Source organism: Homarus americanus, unplaced genomic scaffold, assembly GCF_018991925.1.
Source record: "Homarus americanus isolate GMGI-L3 unplaced genomic scaffold, GMGI_Hamer_2.0 scaffold41807, whole genome shotgun sequence".
In the NCBI taxonomy this organism is placed as follows: domain Eukaryota; kingdom Metazoa; phylum Arthropoda; class Malacostraca; order Decapoda; family Nephropidae; genus Homarus; species Homarus americanus.
In genome coordinates, this window is record NW_024717057.1 from 42,229 (window position 1) to 67,396 (window position 25,168).

Sequence of the window (25,168 nt, forward strand, 5' to 3'; positions counted from 1 at the left end):
CCTGTACATAGAGTACAGTACAATTAAAATAAGGAAAATCCTGTAGTCTGCCTTTTACACCACTACGTATCTAGTACTGTCTATACCTACTTTCCATGCTTATTTCACATCATTTAGTTGCTGCCAACACCTTTCTTACAGACAGCACATAAGTCATATTCACTGGTCCTTTTGTTTTTGTCAATTTCATTCTCATACCCTTGACTATTCCATCCTTCCATTCCTTAAATTTATCCACTACCTCTTCATTACTATCTCTTATCAACATAAAGTTATCAGCATACATATAACTCCAAGGGCATACTAGTCCTCAAATCCTAGAATACAGTACAGTAGCGCCTTTAGCACCATGATAACAGGAGGAGGCTCAAGACAGACTCTTGACAAATTCCTAATTCCCCTCACCATAATTTTACTGTCACAGATGTTCTTGATCTCTCATACAATGCCAAAACCATTGCCCACTGCATTAACTCAAGATTAAATGTAAAACACATATTCCAGAAATTGTATGAGAGAATCTTGAGGCAGCGGTGGTTGTAGCTACATTGCCAATTCATAAATATAATTTTCTTGATTATTTAAGCAAATATACAAACATATAGAAACTTCTCATGATCTTAATTAACGATGAATAGTTTATTATAAAAATGCTACCTTTGGATTATTTAATATTGATCCTGACAGTGATACTACTAAAAATAGATCCACCTGTCACAATCCCCATTGCATACAGCCTTACTTAGCCAAGTATTGCAAGGTAAAATTGCGAGTTCAAGTGCCAGGGCGAGGTCAACGGAACTTTGGCTGACTATACATCTGATTCACACTACAATCCTTGGTGCCAAAGGACATCATTCTTGGAAAAGTGTCACACAGTGAATGGTGTCATGTACGTAATGGTGGGAAGCAGAAAAAATAAGATTATAAACAATTGTGTACACAGATGCTAGAAATTAGTTGGTTGCAGGAAAGTGGACCCTTCTTATCCTCTTAATATTGCCTGGAAATCACTGCTCAAGAAATATTAAACTTCCAGAGCTAATAGAACACATTTGTATTTGGCCAAATCATGATGAAATTCCTAGATCGTAAGCAAAATGACCTGCAGCTGCAGGTCTTTTAGTATCCTATGATGTGCTTTCTGCATTACATTTAGACTAGGTTTTTATCTTTATCATCCATTTTCTATACAGATAATTATATACCTACCTAATTTCCCTAATGATCATGACAACTTGAAATCACTTCGACAGCAAGGAGGATCCTCCTCACTGTTTTTGATAGCCATCTTCCTGTCATCTTCAATGTACAGGTATGTTCCTCCTGATGAACCATTTTCTGTTTCGTATTGATTGATGGGAAGTTATTATGACTATTTACTTTCCATTCCTCTTGCTATATCATGCAAAGAACAAAATTGAAAAGAATATTAGTGTAATTGGATTTTATTTTTGACAAAGTAAATACCACTCATATTTACAAAATATAATAATAAATAAATGACAATGGAAAAGTTAAGTACAACATAAATGACAAAGTCCCAACCTAGTAATGAAAACAAACAAACAAACAAACAAACAATCCATCAGGGTCACTACAAATTTCAAAAGAATTTTTGTCTATCAAACAACTAAATACGTACTCAACTAAGTACAATACAGTAAAGTACTGTACTGTAAACCAGGAAAAAAAATTGATTTCTGTACGTAGTTTGAAAATGATACAGCACTGTACTTTAAGACAATTCCAGTATAATTAAGCCACCAAATAGCTAAAACACAAAAACAGGGATATATTTCTTCTTCATAAAAATGCATGTAGTACTGCAAATGATTTTGAAGTATAAATGAGGTACGTACAACACAGCACATACAATTTTATTTTCTTCTTTGATTTTCTCCACTCTGAGGAAAGATATTCCTTTAAGTGTTTATGACATATTTTGAATAATGTCAACATTAATTCTAATAAAATGACTAATCAAATAATTAGGGAATGACTAACATAATTTTGGCAAACTATTACAAATTATAATAAATTGATGATTAAAGAGCATGAGGCACTTCTTACAAATAAATTACATTGGCTTTGGATGTTAGGTCCAACTCATTATAAGGGACCAATCCTCTCTTTATCTAAAACACAGCTACAAGGGTATAAAATATAACTACAGTATCAATTATATAAAATTAGTTCATATTTATACACTAAAATTAGTGAGCAATATCATAAAATGTCTTTCAAGAACAAATAGAGAATTACTACATAATTTTTACCACTCCCTGAATATTACTCAAATATCACCTACATCTTCACTATGTCTGCCACACATTCTTTTACATGCACAACACCAAAATATATTAAATTTCGTTACCCTTCACACACAAAAGAAAAAACAGAACTTTGTACACAGGACTGTTAGGTACCATAAAATGACCAATTCCTAAAACATCAAATTACTATTAATCAGTCCAGTTCATGTAATGTTGGTGACTGCAGTGATTGGTATACTTCATTAAAATCTTCAACAATTTAAAATAATCATACTGTATTCATGTTAGATCATGATGCTTTACATGTTTTTAATACATTGTACCATGACCTCAATATAATTTCAATCTGGTATACTACAGTATATAAACCTCACTCTGGCCTTTCATCTTCCTTTCACTATTACTGAATTGCTGTTCCCCATTTAACATACTCATTTTATTCATTATTCTTGTGCAAAGCTCAACCCATACCAACACTATACAAGCAGCTCACTTGTTACATCGACCAACAGTACTATATTTCCCTATATTGTGTTAATCACTTACATTTAACACAGTTTTCTACAAGTTTCTAGCCCATGTTGGCACTCAACTGTTATAGATGAAAATTTAACTAGCATATAATAATGTGACTACTATGATGAATAATACAGTACTGTACAGTGTACTTGAAAAGCTATCTTAAACATAATAATTTACATTTCCCCCCATTGTTTTGTTGAAGTTCCATTAGTTTTCATGCACTAGAAAGTCTTTGATATCTTGTCATCATTTGTCATTTCTTCTGAAAATCTCACCAGAATACAGTACAGAGTATATCAAGTCTTGTAACTTCCCCAACTTATTTCTTTAGTAACATTTCACATTTCAATTTTCCTCTTTCGTAATATGCAACTGCCATTATTTTAGCTTAGTATTTCTTTTCTGGTACACTTCAAAATATTCTGCTGGCTGTAGTCTGATACTCAATTGATATGGGACTTGCAGCCATCTGTCAGAATTTTGCTTACTAGTAGTAGTCTACTCGTTGCTGAATTTGTCTTCACAGCCAACATTTTTGCTATTTTAATGACATTACCTACTATTTTTACATTTCAGCCCCACTTTCAAATTTTTTGCATCTTTAGTGATTCCTTGAGTGCATTACAAACACATGAATTTTTAGTCTCTACTCTCCCCAGTTATAGAGATTTTAAAATGGTTACATTTAGTTAGATGATGGGGGTGCCAAGAAGATTTCTGCTGTGTACCAGCTCATAAAAGAATATGGGGTAATGAAATGGCATATCGAGCAGTGAAACCTCGCGGCCACATCGACTTAAGCACCCCCACCCCTTTTGGTGATTACCTGCCAGGGATAAGTACTACAACCTATGTGGTCTGGTAACAACAATGGGATTGTGGTTGTAACATGTTCTTGGATGTATCCCTTTTTTGTCATGGGCAAAGGAAATAGCCCTTGGCCAGTTACATACAGTATATGCCAGACCTAACTTAGTCATGGATATTTAATGGAAAAAAATGGCAATGCTGTAACCTTACTTTGTAAATTGTACTATTACTTTGACTATGCAACACATGCTGGTTGAGTGTCCAAGTCTTGAAAACATAAAATTTTATCACCTTACAAAGCTCCATGAGAGAGATGGTACATACCTTCTCTCCTCGGTACTGTACAATACTCAGTGAAGATGTTAATTTGTATTGAAAGTATAGTTTTTTTATTTAATGAGTAACCTGGCTTCCTTGCATTCTTCTATTGTACCTGTATATGGCATTTAAAAGATTTTATCATAACTTAAATTCTATCTTTTATATATTGGATTTACTATTGGCATAATTTAGCCAATTTGACTCACTTTAGTCATAATTAATTTAATTTTTATATGTAATTAATCAATCTTATGGCACCAGATGATAGCAATCAAGCAATCGTTATAACTAAAACTTTTCAGTGTCACAATCAATGTATCATTCAATTACAGCCAATCCAAAAATTATCAAGACCCTCAAGGTACATGATTTATGTCTTTGTTTGATGTTTCAGGTGCCTGGGGTTTCAATACACCTTGAACTTATGACCACACCCTTTAACTTCCAACCCTGTCCATACTCTAATTTTACAACACTATTTTGCTAAGTCAAAACCTCTTTCACTTGATCATCACTGTATACATTATGCAACCATGCAGATGCAACTACAACATATTCTTGTTCCAACTATAACCTTCAACCAATTGCTTCCATTATATTGCAAATACAGTACTTGTATGTCCTACCTTGTGTATTAAAGCCCTTCAGTATAACTTACTTACAACACACAGTGCTATATATAAACTTTGGTAAATGTTACCATCAACAGCATCAACACCAAACCTGGGACACTTGCCATCTGATAAAATAGAGAAGTTTTCTCTATCATAAGTGTTAAATCGAAACTATAATTTATCATCTGAAATTTAACTATCCCTGCTGAAGTTGACATGTATGAGAGCAAGATGAACATACAATAAGAAGGTTAAGCCCCCCCAAAAAAAAAGAAAGAACAAAGCAGGGAGGTATATGAACAAAAGAAAATTAATGCTAGAAGGGTGTAGAATGCAAGCATTTCACAAGTATGTACAGTACAGTATAGAAATTCTTGGATGTGACATTGCCTTAATTACCTTACTCAATAATGTGAAGTAGGAAAAGATCTAAACCACCCCTCTATTCTTTTAAGACAACTTCCTTGAATCTTATTATTATTTTCTATTACATACTGTAATGTGCACAGTACACACTGCATACATTACTTCAAACTCACTACTCTAACACATTTTATCTCTCTAGTCCATACTTCCACCTTCTGGCTACAATTACTATAGCTTCCCTGTACAGTGCAGCACAGATCACATCTCTTAAATCTTTTATCTCAAAGCACTTTTTGGGGGATGTAGTCCACTTTATGCTTGCCTTTCTTGAGTCATTAATAAATACTTTTCTGAGGAAGCTTTTCTGGGTAATACTTTTAATTAGCTTCTTCATACCAGCCTCTCAACCCACATAATACCTCCATGCAAGTAAGAACCAATGGTCAGGCTTTTAGCACATACCCTTTTTCCACCACTTTTTTCAGCAATGAGTATGCCTTTCACCTAGCTCAATGTCTCACTTCTGGTGGCACTTTTTGCTGGAGTTTTGATTTAATACACCTGGTGGCACTCTTGAAGCACGCACGCACGCGCACACACACACACACACAATCAATTCTCACATCAAAGTACTGTATTGGTAAAAAAATAACCATACACCAAGTACAAAAGTGTTTGATAAACTAGTGCACATTATATTTTAATGCAGAGAACATAAGTTATGAGTAACTGTAGATTATCATAATTTGATTAGGTTAGGATTTAATTTGATTAGCTTAAAGAGGGCATAAGACCTTGGCAGCATACTTCAGTTAGCTTAAGTTAGGTTAGGGGTTAATGTGGTCATTATAAAGAGGGCAACCAAGCTCAGCAGCATGGTTATGTTAAACTGGGATTAATTTGATTCAGGTATCCTGAAGAAGTCATATGATTTCAGGAGAATCCTAAGTGATCATCATTCAAAACACTGCCTTTTCACAAAAATAAAAGTTAGTAATAACAATATGTTTCAGCACATTCACTTTTTTTTGTACAAAAGAAAAATTTTGATTAACATAAATATTTACAAATCTCTGGAAGCATTTACAATAATGCCGAAACAAATAATATGTCACAGAAAGTAGAACATCAGTAATGACCATGAGAATCTAAATACATTAGTTGCTGAATATACACAGTACTATATATACAATATATGTACATAAATATGCACATGCGAATTAATAAATATAACATTTCCAGTAACATTTTCTAAGCTAAGTAATTGTTATCATATAACTCCACTCTATATAAAATACAATACATGAAACTAGTTCTGATAAACATTTTGTGACCTACTGTAATATCACAAAAAAATGAGACCATGATTCATTATTTCACCAAATGTGATGGACATTAACAACCGAGTCTTCTTTTCTCCGTATTTAAAACTTGTAATTTTTTATATCCAAATAAAGAATAATTATTTTTAGAGATGTGAATTTAGTCCACATACTTCTTTATAACCAATCACTGCATAAATTAAATAACTTTCACTGTATGTACACATTCAACTGCACAGTATTAAAAAAAAAATTGGCTATAAATCTATATTCTGGTTTTCTATAGCCAAAAAAATCTTCCCTGACAGTTAACATTTAGGAACATTTTCATTCCTATTTTGCAAATAAAATCATGTACAAAGGTAAGTCAAAAAATCATCCACAATTTGCCTGACTGTTTTTTTCAGTATTGTCTACACTGCTGACTGTTGATGGCACTGCAATCACTGAGTAAACAGATCGCTGCTTTGAGCAGTTCATGCCTTGACACTCAGTTTTTCAGTTATAAACACACTGCTTACATGGCAACACCCTTTTTGACATGCACTAAAGAGGAGCAGTATATTATCATGTTATTCATGGACTGTAATTCACAGATTATTTGTACAGCATGGTGATCAAGTTTTGAGACAGCAGACCATGTTCAAATGAACTGAACTTTTCATAAATGGAAGAAAATGTCTCGCTAATACAGTTCATTAAGGGCTGTTATTCACATTGACAACTTAATGATAAAACTGAATACGTGTGCAAAATGTTTCTCACTTGACACCTTGAAGTAAGCCACCATTTTAAGACTGAAAGCAAACAGCAGTGCATGTAACAGAAATACATGTCATCTCCTTCAAAGAAGTTCAGAATTCAGCCATAAGCTGGTAAAGTTAAGCACTAGTTGAAGTTTGAGGTTCTTTATCATTCATCCCACAGCTCTGACCTTGGCCCATCTGATTTTCACCTGTTTGGACCTCTGAAAGAATGTTTGCTAATAGTTGAGTGAGGCAGTGCATGTGTGGCTTCATATGCAGCTAAAAGCCTTTTTTCTGATGGTATACAAAATCTTGTGCACTACTGAACCAAGTGTGTAGACAAGCAGGTTAATTGTATGGAAATAAGAGACTTTCCAATCATGTAACATGTAAGTGTGAAATAAAGAAGCACTTTGGATACATTTGGAATATCCTTTATAAATATTTTCACATGTTAAAACTGTGGTACTGTATCTATATATGAAAGGCAGCCTCATCACTAAACTTAACAAAAGCTTATGACTAGTGTTAAGAAGTCAACTTCATCCTTTGCACTTCTTCCTCAGTACAATATAAACTTTGGCCAAGTGGGAAATATTTACAATATTCTTCAAAATGCAGTTTAGCTTAAAACACAATATTACTGGTTGGAAAAATTATAGAAAAATGGTGGTACTGTATATGGACCATCAGGCAAATGGGACCCACTGTCACTTCCCACTCTAGCTATAATCGAACTCGTAACACTTAAAAACTTTCCATTGTCACATCCCTAAAAAAAAAGTCAGCTTACCTACAGTATAGACAAAAGTGTTTAATAATTAATAAAGATTGTGCATGGATGATAAACTCTCAGCAGTTTCAAGTAGAAATGTCTTTGCAATATAGAAATTTGTCATACATGAATACAACCATACAAATAAACCAATAAATACCTAAAAGAAGACAGTCTTTTTAAAAAAATAAATGCCTACCTTTTATATCTTTTACAATAATTACTTCCAAATTATGATGTCTGGTTACTATAAATTTTGATGATGATACAGTACAACCTTTTTCTTGAGTAGCCCCAAAAGGACTTATTAAAGAATCACTTGTGAATCAGTGTCCCCTAAAAATCTGATAAGTCAACCTGCATGCTGCAATAAATTATTTTAGCACTGTACTACTTTTCAGGTCTAACACTGCTATTTCAAATTGCCCTTACTTAAAAACAGGACTTCATGCACTTGAAAAAGTGTTATACAGTACAGCCATTTGGAAATCTTAGTTTTCTGTTCCTCATCTTCTAAGTTCAGAAGCTCTTTTGTTTCAATCTCTCTTTTCTTTTGAAAAATATATACTGTATGTAAATAACACCATAATTTTTTGCCCCTTCCCTCTCCCATAAAAGTTGGCAATAACTGCATGAACACAACAGACTCCTTAATGGTAAGTGTGGTATTATTAATTATGAATTGCAAAATCTTGGTGTGAAGCAGCTAAGAGGCCTTAAAACCACAGTGCATACCAAACAAAACATAACAGATCAAATTTTGGCTAAATTTCTCAAATTCAAAATACTGTACAGGTATTAAAAAAAAAATATCTCGTCAGAACAAGCTTTGAAGATCGTAAAACAATAACAATGTAATCAAAATGAAAGTGCCCTTAATATTTACTAAAAACACTTCCAAGATTTCAATGTTATGAATAGCACTGATTATGTAAAATCCCCAAAGTTAAATAAAAATGCAGCTTGAGGATACATCATCAACAATGAACTGTTTTGGATAAACACCACACACTACACCCTGATTTTAAAATAGTCATCTCAGTTACCAGCTCTTCAGGAACAAAATTCCTAATTACAGTACAGTACTTAAAATTGAAGTGCACTTATATAACACTGATAGCAAACATCTTGAGGAGTCTAGTTATTAAAATTTTACCCAAGTAAAATCTGAGTGAAACAGCATATGAGACTTGTAGAAAAACTGGTTGTAGTCAACTGTACTGAATGCCAGTAAACACAGACATATATGTTAAACTTAGATGACTGCAAGTTGATGAACGTAAGTTAAATGTGGATGATTTCAGGATAACCATGGATGAATGCAAGTTAAAAATAGATGACTGCCTGTTAAATACTGATGGTTGCAGATCAAAGATAAATGAATACAAGTTCAACAGGTATAAGGTAAATATGGATGAATACAATTTAAACATGATGAAGTAAAATATTAACTACTGCACATTAATCATGAATGAATACAGTACAAGTTAAATATGGAGGAATACAAGTTATACACATTAAATATGGATGAACACAAATTTAACATGAGTATGACCAAGGTTTGCAAAATGGTTGCTTAAGTTCTCAGGGATTTTCTTAGGTGAGAAATATAAAATTGAAGGATATATGCTACTGCACTCTAAAGGGAGTGATATTATATACTGTACTGTATATACAGCAAGAGTAAATCTTTACAATATTTCAGGAAATATATGTATGTATAGCATATAGTATTGAGATATTTAGTATGTTCTAATGAAATGGGTAGAAGGAGTTGATAGATTAAAAGGTTCAATGTAAAGGCAGCAAGAGGTTACTGCGAGCCTGTGGATGACCAGTATCTAACAATTGTACATATGGTAATCAAAAAGTTTTCAACCATCCAACTGGATAGGAAACTGATAAAAGATGACAAGGATGTGTAAGCAATCATAGGTAAGTATACATAAGGAAGATGCAAATTCGTCATGCAAAAATGTTGAGTAAGTTCATAATGTAGAATAAGTTTTTTTGTGAAATACCTTAATATGGTGTGTCCACTTTTTTTCACAACAGGCATATACCGGTAAGTCAATCAAAACAAACATATCCAACTTAGGAAGCAGTGAATGTGGAAGACTCTATTCAACTTGTTAAGATTCTTAAAAACACTAATGCATTTCTTCCACTGTACTTAATTGGGAAATAGACAAGATAAAATTATTGTCATGGGTGAGTTTTGAATTAATGGTTAACCACTCCCTTAAATTACCCCCCTGCGATTTCTGAACCCTTTGATCTTCCTACAAAAAACATAGTAGAAGAGTCAAAACACTAGATATAAATAAAAAATGTTATTTACTATACAGTACTAATGATGACTGGCTAGCAACTTGCTCACAAAAAAGAAAGGGACCACTGACTGAAATTTCTTTCTTGATGCCAGCATTTAGGACTGTTGGGCTTATATCACTTGGTACATTATTGGTTGTGAAATATAAATTTCTAAAACCAAGCAAGTGTAATATGTTTTTCTGAAAACAAACTTCTAAGGACATTTTCAAGTTCTTTTATGTTTTTATGTCATTTTACAACAGCTGATGTTGTAATATTTGACATTCTAAAAAGTACAATACTGTATTACAACATTTTCTGAGAAATGTCTCCTTTATTAATGAATTTACCCAAAATTGCAGTGGATTATTTCACTATTAATATAATTTCATTTAAGTTTAATTATAAAACTGGATATCTAAAGATGATTTTAGCCATTCTCTCTACTGTACTGTTTCAACATGTGAACACACCACACACACACAATGAATGCAATTTTAAATTACTGCTCAATATATCAAGATGATATTCTGATTGACCCCATGAAGACTGGCTTCCTCAAATGCCTACCAACAAATACAGTAACTCACAACGTCCTCCATTACCTTTACATCCTCACAAGACTTTAAGCATTCTTCCATTTCCCATCCCTTTAAACTGGTCAAATTTACCTTACTAATACTCTCTTTGCCAGTCTATAAACCAATATCCCTTTCACAAAAGGCCTTTTTATCAACCCTGTCACTACCTTGCAATCCCAGTATGGAAAAAAAAAATTACTAGTAAACCATTATTTCTTCTGACCAAAAGCTATTTTGACAAATACTGAAGTACTATAGCACTTTACCTTTGTGGTAAATATAATCATGGCGTCATTTACAAACAAATGGATATACAGACAGGCAGACGGGGTCAAACCTAAGCTTTTCTCCAGTTTCACATATAGGAAACAAATGCTCAAAAGTGTTATACAGTACGTACACATAGTACGCAAATACGAAGGTATGGAAAATACTGTCATATCATTATTAAGACTCATTTCATAATACCTGTGAGACTCCTGAAATTTAGACTGATGTATATACAGTATAGTCTTCATTTACGCGGTCAATTGAGCCCGTGGAGGTCCGCGTAAAACAAGAAACGCGTAAACGAAATAACAGAACAAAAGGGATTAATTGAAATAGAGACTGGGCCGACCCCCAAACTACACTTTTTCCGACACAATACGTACGTTGTAGTAAAAATAACATCTTAATTTTATGATGGTATGCATACACAATTAATATTTAAGAGAAATATCAAGAATATTAGGTTTTTTAACACTTACGTTAGTAGAAAAGATGGCTGGGCACACGGGGATGGGGGGGGGTTGGTTCCGAGGCAGAGGGCAAATTATTGGCCCTCACCTGTATCACTTGTATCACTATCCACCACAGAGGCTTGCAGGGCCTCTTTGTCAAACCCCTCAAAGTCCATATAAGTCCATATCCTCACTATCACTGACTTGGGCCGGCTGTGGTGGGTGGCGGGTGAAGAACTCGGTAATGTTTTGTTGACTGGGCGACCTTGTGCGCACCCTGCCCGCGCCGCTTCCCGCGTGAATGATGGAATGAACCATGTAAATAAAAATTGTCGGTCTGGCAAGGTGCCGCGTAAATGACCAAACGCGTAAACCAAATCCACGTAAATCGAGACTATACTGTACAGTCTTTGTTGTTTCTTTACTGGTTATGCCCCAAAAAGTGGTCTCTTAGCAGATTGTGCTCAATTGGTATTTCCCAACAAATGTGATGATATAATATAAAAAATTACACAGTGAATATGGACATAAAATTAAATAAATGAATTTAGAAATTTGCAATAATAAAAGTCCAACAAGGCATTTAACAACTTGCATTTGAGATAATTGCACAGAAGTGCCTTAGCTGAGTTTTCTTATCTGTAAGATGTTTTATTAAAAATACATCTTTATTTATCTTGCAATTGATAAACCAAGTGTCACAAAGTATACTTGATAGCTGTCTTTAATATACAAAGGCCAATTAGATTATGAAAATAATGATAAAAACATATTCCACAACAAAAAGTCTCTCTGACAAATGGCCGTGTAGTACAGTAATTGAAAAACAATTCAATAATCTAAGTGGAGAATTTTATCTTTAAAATTTTATCTTACTTTATCTATTGTCCATCTTATATCAAGACTGAGAACTCATGTTGCTATATAATCATAAGAGTGATAGGCACCAATTCTGGTTAACATAAGATGGTTTGGGTTTTTTCTGAGCCATTAAGATTTATCACTAAAGAAATTTGGGATACAGTATACAGATAAAAATTTCTGGCGCATATTTTAGTGCTGTTATTTCTATAATTTCTCTGTTTTATTTATTAATGTTAAATGAGAAAAAAATCATAACCTTCCAAATATTTGTTCACTTAACTCTGTGTCTGATCCTACTCCATAAAATATGCAAATTAATCTGTTAGATGACTGGTCAAATGAACTCCAGTTTTAAAAGGTCCCAAACTTACTCTAACAATTAGGATTGGGGTCTAGTTCTAATGGATACTAATCCTACTGGGCCTCAATACTAATTATCAGGTAATAATAAATGGGAAGGAAAAATACTGAGCAGTAAAATGGTAGGATGAAAATACTGTACATTGAAGTAATATCTATCATCAAAATGTTAAAAGATGTGTATTTAAGTACATGCAACACGTTCATGTACTCTGCAAATTACTTATTGAATAGGAGGTAGTTCTGGAGTGAAGTAAATGCGTCTAAGTTGCTCAATATGCTAAAAAAATTGCAAAATAACAAGTCATATTTTGTGCAAATTACTTTTTGCACAACTTTATCAGCTTTTACTAAAGTTTCAGGCTTACACAATGTTGCTTTTATACCTTTTATCCTCAAATTATAACACAAAAAAATATGCATTAAGACCTTAACATCCTAATTATGAAACTTAAATTTTTTTTATCTAGTACTGTACTGTACAGTACTTTCAACATCTAGGAAAGCTCTGCATAAGAGAAACCTTTTATGAAAATTCCAGTGATTGAATGCAGAGCTCTCCAGTTTGAATCATGTGCTGCATATCAAAATATGATATAGATGTTGATTACAGTAAGTTTAAAAGATAACTTGAAAATTTTTTTCAGTAAGACTATCTTCCTTGAGCACATTTGTGTAATGATTTATTTATCACATGACCCACAAATATCTCATGGATCCTAGGTAAAACTAAAGCTATTGTACAGTACTACAGTATGTAGGAGTCCTAAATTGAATACTTAAAGGTTTTTATACTGTATTACAAATTTTTCCATCCACGAATCTAGCTGTATTTACATACACATCTCACGTTTTAATTTATCACATCAACTGCTTGTATGTCCGTTTCTTTTACCCATATTTTCTCCTACACGATTAATTTTGTTAATAAAATTACTGCCTTGGTACACTAATAATTTTCAGAAATAACTGCCAAAGCCTGTGCAGCTGGGTGAGAGCTGCTATCAGGTAACCATGGCTAAATCCTAAAGCAGGGAAAATGGCCAGAAAACAACGATGATGATGAATTATATTGGAGTCATAAAAAATAAGATTTGATCTCTGGGCTTGGCAACCTGAACACTACGTATATGCCTTACAATGGCATGCATGTAAAGCTTGGTATTAAATGTAAAAAAGGCCATCCCAGTCATCAGTAAAACTTTTCCAATAATACTGATACACAGGGCAGTGAATTGATAACTTTAGAAATTGGCACACAACTGACGATGTCACAATTTGTAATGTACGTATATATATCGAATGGACTTAAGTTTGATATATACAGTACAGAAAGAAAATGATTAAGATGTTATTATTTCCAATACTGCTGTAGTCAGCAAAAAAAAATTCTGCACCCCTTGGTCTAATGGCCTCTGCAACGATCACTGACTGAGGCCATGTTAATTTGGTAAAGTTGGTATTTCTGGTTGTGTGATGCATTGTATAACCGGTATGTTTTTGTTTTTTTAAATCACATATAGTTAATACAGGGAAATTAACAGGAATCACTCGGTGTGTCATATTGTATAACACCATAAAGGTGAAGAAATTTTTGTTGTTGACTGTACCTCTGGATATTATCATAAGGTTACAATGCATAATTTCATATTCTTTCTAACTCAGGTTCCTCATACTTTAATTTATTCTTGGCTAGCTTCCCTAAATTGAATTTTTGTGCCACATTCACAATTTCACTTTCTTTTAGAGGCTGGGTTTCAAAACTGACATAATTTAAACCAAATTCCCTATTCTGTTGCATTTGCCAGTTCCCTATTTTTAATTTTTTTCCTAGTTCCTTGTTAACCCTTAAGCCCCGGACTAGGGTGCTGGTGGCAGTACCTCCCCACCCGGGGGTAAATCGAGAAAAATAAACTTTTCCAAAAATAATTTTTAACCTTTTAAAATAATAAAACAATAAAAATTAAGTAAGAACTATATATTGATGCTCTAGAAACTTTCCTGACTGCACAGAAGGAGGGGGGGGGGGATAAGGAGACAGTGTTGGTTTGATAGCTGACACTCGTGGTCCCTAAGCACTTAGCTATTTTTAGCTCGCCTTTGTGTCCGAAGTGGCCGATACTGTATGTATTTACTGATCTTAATACTTATTTGCTATAAATAATTCATTTAGAATATTTTATTTGCATAATTTTTCATAAAAAAAGTCCTTGGCAACACTCGCCAGTCGGTCGCCAGTCTGCCTGGCTGTTTTTGTGTTTGGTAGAGCAAGAAGTGCATAAAATAATAATAATTCCACAAATAAATACATTTATAACATAATCACAGCATTGTTTTACAGTAATACTACCCTATAATACAACTACACTACTTTTAGCAATATTACTTTGACACAACATGATAAAATGGACAAACAATGAAAATGAAACAAATAAAAGTAGGTAATTATGTTCAGGAAGTTTCCCTGTGGCTGAGTGAGTGGTGTGAGAGGCAAATAGTCACACTGGAACCTGTTAACCCACGCTGGGCATTTAAACAGTGGCGGGAATAGGCGCGCATTCTGGAATGTCACCTGGGGCACGCTGGACGGACGTTCTGGAACGTCACCCGGGACTTAAGGGTTAAGTTGAATTTAAAAAAGTTCCTTGTTTAATTTTTTTAAAGCCGTAACCCCTATTTCACATTTCTTCTGGCTAAGTGACTCTATTTCTCATACTTTTTGTCCAGGTTCTTCATTTCACATATTTTTGCCGTGTTCCCTGTTTCCAGGTTAGCAAAAGCATATTACCAAAGATGATATCACTGCTAAATGTACAGCATTACAAATGAAAAAGTAAACAAGAGTTCTAATCTATCATAAAAACTCTATACCTACTAAGGATCTGCTTCTATTCTTTATAGCTACTAAAAAGGGGTTTTACAGGTGTCGGTGTTGTCTCCAAAAAAAAAAAGGTTCTCAGCATCATATTTACACAATTTACATAATACTCATTAATAATTTAACTTTGAATACACTGCAGAGGAGCCAAATTCCCCACCAGCACCAAAACATTAAATAATACAACACCATACAACCCTCACTCAAGTACTGTACTGTATATCACCATAACATAATCAAGAGGGACATCTGCTGCAGGTTATCAACTGAGACATTTGCTGCAGACGTGTGCTGCAGTATATCAACCTGAGGCATGTGCTGTAGTATATCACCTGAGACATGTGCTACAGAGTATCACCTGAGACATGTGCTACAGAGTATCACCTGAGACATGTGCTGCAGTATATCAACCCAGACATCTGCTGTAGCTTATCAACTGAGATATCTGCTTTACTATATCAACCAAGACACCTGCTGCGGTATATCAACTGAGACATCTGCTTTAATATACCAATGAATCACAAGTGCTACAACCATCAACCAAACCATGTTACAATTATCAACCATGACACCTGTGCCAGCCACCAACTACTGTATATCACTACAACCCTCAAACAACATAACCATCAACCATGTATGACAACTACTATAACTCAAGAGTGATTTGTGAAGATATTGTTAAATCTTTAATCAAGAAAACTTCTGCAGTCGTAAACTTTGAAACCTCCAATACTATAGTTATCAATCAAGACAACTATCAAAATCATTAATTAGGACACCTAATATAATTATCAACCAATAAACTATCACACTCATTAACCCTTTCACTACAGGGATGCCAATTTTAACATTTTGTTTGGCTAATAACAGACGATTTATTCACCTGGGGGAGGGGGGAGGGGGTGCGAGCGAGCGTACATAAGGGGTTAAGAACATCGATAAGACATCTGCTACAAAATGATCCACAATTCCTGCCATTACCATCAACTGTAATTCCTGTCAATATCCATCGACCATTACAAGCAAGTTTCTTTTGAAATGAAGACTTTAGAAACTTCCCCGCTATAACAAAAGAAGTTATGATAAAGATACAGTACTTTTAACTAAGTAGTTTGATGTACAAACTCTCTCCAGTGCTTAGAGTTGCAGCAGCCCAGATTCACTCTAATTGTTGTCCCTTTCTAATGTTCTCACATGGGCTAAGGCCCATGAAACCTAACAATTCAGGACACAAATAATATACTATTCTAATTTACAATAACAAACTATTTTTCTGTTACACATTTCAATTCACTGGATAGGAAAGGATACTTAAATTTAATCCTAGGTCCCTAACAGACTTGACAGGGCACTGTTTGCTATTAAGCTGGTCACACTATGATAATTTCCCTTAACACTCGCATCTAAGCTTTCTTGCTAAGGAATGGAATAGGAAAAGGCTTAAGCACATATTTACTCACCATTTCCAAGATTCTATTTCAACCTGGGCAAAATTATTATCACTGATTAACCTTAACTAATTTGATTTACATTTCTCATTAAATTGAGAATTCTCTTAGTGAAAAGTGTACTACGTATTTCTTTGTTCTGGCTTAAACATAATGAGGCAACAACATTCATATTCAAGAGTAAGGAGAATTCAGGTTCATCTAGCAATGTTTGGTTTTGCCCACCACTATGTCACATTCCATTCATCCCCAAAGACATATACAAGTTTAACCAATGCAAATATAACAACATACAGTAAACACTCGAAGATCTGGACCCGGGAAATCTGGATTTCGGAAGATCTGGACAAAAAATTTAGGGGTTCTGGGCTGAGAAGCCTCCTAGAAATTTTCCCAAGAAACATTCCCAAACCAGAGCAAACAACATTTTAGGCCCGTGGGCGCTGCTTGACCCGTCAGTTGCTTGGACACAGGTGCCCGAGGAGGTGGGAAACATAAACACAGACACAGTTGACAATTGTTGCTTGTGGGAATATTATTTCGTTCGCTCTAGTAATGATACAATGCTTCTTATTATGTTATCATAGGTAAATACATGGTTTATATACAGTAATTTGTTTATCACTACATTAGTACTGTATTTTTGGTGTTTCTCAGATCATTTATTATTCGCCGAAAAATTCGGACAATTGGCTTTTCCGGACAGGTTGGTCCCCCCCTTTTAGTTCGGATCTTCGAGAGTTCACTGTATTGTAATGTACTAAACAATCACAAAGGATGCTTTCATGTGCCATATACAATCACTCAATTCATAATAACCATCATCTAACCATAGTCTATTGTTTTAACATCAAACTATTAAAGACTAGTTACTGAATATTTTGTCATTCTACCCTATATTATTTATATCTCGCCTGCCTAATAATAGCATACTAATTTTACATCATTATTGATAAATAAGTATACTGATAATTACACTGTCTCTGTAATATAAACTGATGACATCTCTTGTATTGTAATGCATTTAATAATAGTTTGCCACATCATATTAATATTATTTACATTCTTAACAAACAAAGCCTCATTTCAGTAACTTAGTTTCATCAACTTGCCAGATTTGATTGTCAAAATTATTTTATTTATTTATTTTTTTTATGATTTAGACATTGAAATATAATATATCAGAAGAGGAAGTAGAAGAAGGAACTGTTTAGTGGAGGAATATAGTTGGCACACTGACAAAACATTATTTTACCTTTATTAACAATAAGGAAAATAACGGCATTTAGATATCACACCAAAAATATAAATGTTCTTTTGTTGGTAAAGCATATAATGTTATTGTCCGCTATTATGCTATGTTTTGGAAAGAAATGAGCAACAGGAACTTTGATAAAAGGCCATCTTTGCCTCTGACATTTTTTTACCTTGTAGTTCAACAAGAGTGAGAGCAGACCTAACTCCAAGATGGGTTCCAGTTTGTTGCAGGTATGAGATATCACCAGTCCAAGGAAGAGGCTCTGCTGTAGCTCTCCAACAAATAGGGAAACAACATGAGCGAAAAATTATTTATAATAATAATAACTGCTTAGTCATTATAATTCTACTCCACTACCTATAAAGGTATTTCTAACATCACTATAAAAGGAATGCTATAAGTCAACTTTGTACCAATCTTTTGTTAAATACTTTCCAATGCAATTCAATAGGAAAACTCATTAACCTCTTGTAACAAATATCCCTGTACATTATTGCAAACATAACTTACCTCTTACTATAAATGAATAAAAAAAAAAAAAAAAAATCATAGTTGTGTACACTCTACTTCCCCCCCCACCAAGCTGCTGGCCTTTGACCGAGAGAAAGAAGAAAGAGTATCTGGAATGGAATTTTGCTCTAAACTTCCTTCAGTTTTCACACTTGAATTATTAATCACAGAATCTGTTCTAGCTACATTATTACCGGGGCTCCAGCTTGGTTTCAAAATATCTAATTTACCTAAATCTAAGGTCTTCCTTAACTTCCAACTTGTGTCATTTAGAAGTGTCTCTTGAGAATCAAAGCATGTTCGGTCCACTCCAGAAAAGGATGATGAGGAATCATGGCTTAAGTTATCAATAGTGGAATAAGTTCCTTCACTTATAGTGCGTAAGAGAGGTGGAGGGTGTCTTGAATCTGGTGTTGGGGCCTCTGGAGTAGATGCTTCAGATGAACTACTTTGACCTCTTCCTGCAAAGATATGATACAATTTGATAATTGGAATTTTTTTGTAAATTCTTTATTACTTATCTGTAATCTCTTTGAAATGTACCCTATATATACCGGTATTAAGGATACATAATAATAATAATAATAATAATAATAATAATAATAATAATAATAATAATAATAATAATAATAATAATTGTACATTAAAATCCCATACTAACGAAATGTTAATTTTATTCAAGAAAAATAAATAAATAAATACAGTACTGTATAATAATTGTAATTGTTTCTTTCAAATCATCTTTAATCACAAAATATATAGAATGTCTCAAAATAATGTATACACACTGTCTTACATATTTTTTGTGATCACATGAATGCTTGTATTACAAGAGCAACATTGTCCTCACTCAATGAAGTGGGTGCACATCAAAAAATTAGGACAATGTTTATGCTGTAATACATGCATTCATGCAATCTCCACAAAAAATCAGTAAAGTAGTGTATACAGTATGTATATATATTTCTGAGACATCCTTTATAAATGGTAGTATACTGTACAGGGTACAGTATAGTTATAGGTGCTATACTTATACTCTGTACATAAAGTGAAATACAGGCAGTCCCCAGTATAGTACTGTACTATTTAAAAAGAATGCATCCTGAGGAAGTGGCTCTTAATAAAAAAAAATGTATCGTGACTGTGTAGGGGTAGAAATGACATCGTAGTTAAGAAACTAAGAAGAGAGGTTTGCAAGAGACCATGCAGCATGGAAAGCTGCCATCAGGCTATTCAGTTAACCCACAAAATTGTGGATAATAGCAATAAAAAGTTGATGAAGATTTTCCCATAGACATAGTACTGTATAACAGTAGGAGAACACATTTATGGAGGCTGATTACCGAACACCCTACATAACCAAATCTAATCAAACTAAATATTAAAGACATAAAAACTCAATAAATCAAACCAGATCATCACTAAATATGTAATTAAATACTGTAAATACTTTACAGCTGAGCGCCGACTGCTGCAATATTTATTCAAATAGAAAACCATAAATGTTGTGGCTATATCATTTTAATGTTCTAATATGACTTATAAATAAAGAATATATAACATAAGTATCATTTCAATGCTCTAATGTTACTTACAAATAAAGAAAATATAATGTAAATCTAAAATATGATAAAAATGAAGTGGAATAAATTCAGTGTGAGGGAGAAGTAGGGAGCAGGGCGGGTGGCTGGCTGAATTCACGAGAAATTCCCCAAGCCACAGCACCTTTATAACAACAGTACTGTATGCAGTTTCACCATAATATCCATATCATTTAGGATCATTTAGCACCGGGTTAATAAAAAATTATCATAAAATAATAAATTTTCCAGAGAAAAATAATTTTACACTCAACTCCAGATAAGTTACTGAGTTGTATTAAACTCCTGGTGGTTTGTTTACATCATTGGTGAACAGCAGACTAGCCAGCCAACCAGCAAGCCTATCTCCTTGTTGGTTTAATGGTGTCACCCTTAGGATGATAATGAAATGCTGTTTATGTAATACAGAACTACTTTTGGCACAATATGTGTGTTACTGTATTTTTTATTTATTATGTGCAATATTTAGTGTTTATGAAAGCAGTTTTGGAACATTTTATATGTATTTTTTGGCCTCTGGTACCTAACTAATGATTTCCATTTAAATCAATTACAGGTTGGACCTCGCTAATCCGGGAAGCCTGGGACCAGACCGCTTCCGGATTAGCAAAAATTCCGAACCATCGAATCTGATGTCAGAAAAAGGTAAAATAATGCCTAAAATGTACTATTGCTGTCTAATTTCTTCAGTATAGACACCTTTTCTAGAATAGTTAATGTCACATGCTTAAATTTTGCCGTATTACAACCACTTCCACTGCTTGCTGGTCTCTTAGGAGGCATATTCGTGGTAAATTTTAAGTATTTGAAGGCAAAATAGTGGCAACAGCCACTAGAAGTGAGCTTTGACAGACGTCCCAAACCATCGAAGGTGCCAGACTATCAGTTCCCAGATTAGTGGGGTCCAACCTCTATATTATAATTCATGATTTGATAATTCATGATGCCTTCTGGTACAGTCTCGTTCAAGATTCTTTGAACACTACTGGAGACAGCTGGCAACTCAAGGCCATTTGTTTACTATAGTACGAGTATAATATAATATGAAACAACAAAGACCAACCAGTAAATTAAGCAACAGGGAACTAGGTAACCAATCACAGATCACTTTTACTTTTATTCATAATTTTTACACGACGTACTAGAGTAAACAAACTGCCTTGAGTTGCCACCTGTCTCCAGTAGTGTTCGAAGAATCTTGAACGAGACTGTACCTAACACCAGGGCCGGATTTACCAATAGGCCAAGTAGGCCATTGGCCTAGGCCCCACTGGTATCTGGGGGCCCACTGAAACTAATTTGCCGCGCAGCGTGCCAGCGTATAACCTTGTTTCAAGTGTACACCGAGTATTTCATTATATAATATATTCACAACCATAAGGGCCCCTGTACAATAAGCATTGGGCCCGGAGTATGGGGCCCCTGTACAATAAGTATAGGCCCGCAGTGGTCTTCAACTGGTGGGCCATGGCCCACTGATTATTGAAACATGCAAACATTTCTATAAATTTGGGGGCCCACTGATGAGTTTGGCCTGGGGCCCACAAGTAGGTAAATCCGGCCCTGCCTAACACATGAATTATCAAGACTCCACTGAACCACTTTTGGACTGAAAGTTTCTGGAAATAGTGACATTTATTTGGGCTACAGTCGTGGACAGCCACATGGAACCTACACAGTTACCTTTGACATTGAAGAAAATCATAAGTTAAAACTATGATATGATATAAATAAAATAATAAGTTTAATAAGATTCAAAATTAATATTTAACTTATATAAACACTACTGTACTTTAAAAATCGCATGTGGTTAGTAACCTTCTTGCAGTTAAAAATTTTCCCCCTTGCCAGAGGTCACCCACGTAGGTTCCGCACAGCTGTCAACGACTTGTAGTCCTAGACTATAAATTGCACTAAGAGGAGAATCTAACAAACCCTCAACTAAGACTGTATTACTAGTTTATCTGACCATTCCTAAGGTAGGATGACAAGTGTACTGCCAAACCATCCTCTGAAAAAGAACTTTTCTGAAATTCCAATCCCGACTAAACTGGTATATCCTCAGGCCAGATCTTTCAACTGCAATAAAATCATCCTATAACTGGCTGAGCTACTGTCTTGTGAGTAGCAGCTTTTGGTCACAAACCCACAAATCAACCCTGAATTAGATCATAAAGTAACTGTCAACATTCTTACAGTGCAATAAAATACACCTATCCTTATACAGTGGTCCCTCGGTTAACGAACACAATTCGTTCCAGTAGGTCGTTCGTTAACCGAAACCATTGTTTCAATGGGATTTTGGGCAATTGGTTCCAGCTCACCGAAAATTACATACAAACTAAAAATAAATGCAATAAAGTACACTTACTTTGAGGTGTGCATGTAGAAGGCTCCTGGTTGATGATGATGATGATGGGAATTAGAATGGGGGTGGAGGAGAAGGGAGAAGAGAAGGCATTGGGGTGGAAGAGAAGTCACCCCATGGCGCCATTTCACCCATAAAATTTTAGTTCACTTGGTGTAATTCAAGATTATTTTCTTTAAATGAACACTGCACTGCATATTGTCAATATGCAAAATAAACTTCAGAATGACAAATAATTGTACTGTAAAAACATAAAAATAGTTTATGTTCAAGAGAGTCTCAAGCAAGAAGCTTCCTCCACTGACCAGGGACACACACTGACGCCATTTTGGGTGAGTCAAGTGGCTGTTTGGCTCGCTAAAAACTAGTTCCCTGTACTTCAATTATGTTAAATAATTGTTAGAATGACTAAAAACTTTAATATAAGACTTGGAAAATTATTGAATAGTACAACCTTCTTGAAATTTACTCAAATGGTAACGAAGTTAAGCCCTAAAACCGATTACTGTATTGGTGGACTAATACTACAGCTGGTGAGCAGGCGAAAGCAGGCGAAAACATGTTGGGAAAAATTCGTAAGGAATTCGTTAACCGAAATTTTTTCATTAACCGAAGTGAAGAATCTTATGAAAGGTAATTCGTTAACCGAGGCGTTCGTTAACCGAGGGATCACTGTGCAGCAAACTCTTGATAACTCGGTACATATGGGGCTCTGGCCTTGCCAAGTTATCCCAAATTCCATCTTATCAAGACACTTTCCCCCCCTCCTATAAAAATACAACAGTAAAAAATGATCAACCCATAGATGTGTACAGTACATGTAATTACTAAATGTAAAAAAGTAACACTTACCAGCACTGCAGACAGATGCATGGTAGGTGCCACAGAGGCATGGTAGGTGATGCAGTTGGCCAGATATGACTAGATTTTCTCAAATAATTTTATATATCTCAACATTTCCCGAGTTATACTATAATACATTCCGAGACCATATCCATGCCGAGTTATATGAAATTCCGATTTATCAAATGCCGAGTTATCGAGGGTTTACTGTACTACTAACATGACTGACTATGTGGCAAAAATCAATCTCCGAGATGTGTCCAAAAATATTGTGGGGAATTACTTGGTTGCCAACACAGCAGAGTAAGCATGATGATGTCCACACAGCTTGCTCATAATGTATAACCAGAATTGAGGTGGTCATCCCTTAAATAGCACCTCATAGCCAAGCATATGATGATCAAAGAACACACTGGTATTGGTGGGATGGTACGACTAACTTCTTTTAGCCTTCAGTGGTAACAACTGTATTCAAGTTTTCAGTTAAAATCCCAGATTTAAAAGAGAAAGGTAAAACTAAATTTCAGATTACTTCCAGTCATGTATCTGGGCCCTGGGAACTCTGGGTTTTCAACCCACAGACTTGGTGACTACACCTGAGCCATGCATTAGGTTATAAAATATATGATAACCAAGTGAAAACACCGCACAAAGGAGCTGCCACACATGAGTTGCTCACCCGAAGCTCTGAGAGTAGAAAATGCTACTGTTACATTCATACAGGGTTAAGGAACCATTTATTCTTAACCTTACCATCAAAGTTATATATGTCGACCAGTAGGTTGGCTGGGACAGGAACTCCAACAGCAAAGTGCATTGCCAATCCTTCCAACCAAACCTCCAGTACCTCAAATGCTGGTCTGAAATAAGCAAACAAAAATATACCTTACATAACCCTATCTTCTTATATTCAGTTACTATAAAGAAACAAAAGCTTATAAATGGGATGTTTGAATGTGCATAGTTGTAATTATGAGTGATAAGCACAAAGCTTGATTAGAAGTCCTTGTCTTATGTGATACATAGTTTAATTGAAAAAGGTGTAGAGTTGGAGATAAATGAAGAGTGAGAAGTCAGAAATATCTAATGAAGTACAGAGACTTCACAATTCAAAATGCAGTAAAAGGGAAAACTTTAAACATGCAATTTCAACTGGAACCTTCTAGATGCATAGAAATGCTTTCAGGAAGAGTTGTTTACATGTGTATGCAATTATTTCCTTACAAATCACCCCAAATTGTGCACAATGAGTACAAAAACAACTTCTCAGTGCTTCACAAAAAACACTTTTTATCGAGAAACACAGAAAGCATCGCATTTTAAAGGTGAAATTAAACATTATTAAAAAATTTGAGAAGTTAGAGAACAACAGCTGACACTCAGCTTGAAAACACACAAGCTTCTAAATAAGTGACTCATTTATGCATTTTAACAGTTATTAAATGCTTGTTGTCTTAATAATGGGTGTAGATATCTAGCTGGTGCAGGTGGGTTAATAATAGCTATGAGATAGGATATTATGCACACACCTTTCCTTTGTACAGCATAACATTTACTTGGTAATTTCTATCAATCTTAAAGTGTTTCTGTACAAAAATATTCTTTTGGGTGGCATGGCTGTATGAATAAAATTAAATTGTTTGAGGATATAGGATCATGAGTGTTGTGAT

The 25,168-nt window shown here is 34.5% G+C and overlaps 1 protein-coding gene across 3 annotated transcripts in view; it reads right to left on the bottom strand.

The window, feature by feature from the left end:
* Positions 1-1,190: 1,190 nt before the first annotated feature.
* The window catches only part of LOC121858790 (LIM domain kinase 1-like), an 89,868-nt gene continuing 65,890 nt past the window's right edge, over positions 1,191-25,168 (bottom strand). For 2 of the 3 annotated variants that reach the window (XM_042355426.1, XM_042355425.1), the window contains 2 exons: positions 24,252-24,358; positions 11,655-19,147 (listed from right to left, as the gene is read on the bottom strand). In XM_042355426.1, coding sequence (XP_042211360.1) covers positions 18,723-19,147; positions 24,252-24,358 — 532 coding nt within the window. In that variant the 3' untranslated portion in view covers positions 11,655-18,722. Of the gene's footprint in view, positions 1,399-11,654; positions 19,148-24,251; positions 24,359-25,168 lie in introns of those variants that run through there. The other variant, XR_006087511.1, reaches the window with a different exon arrangement.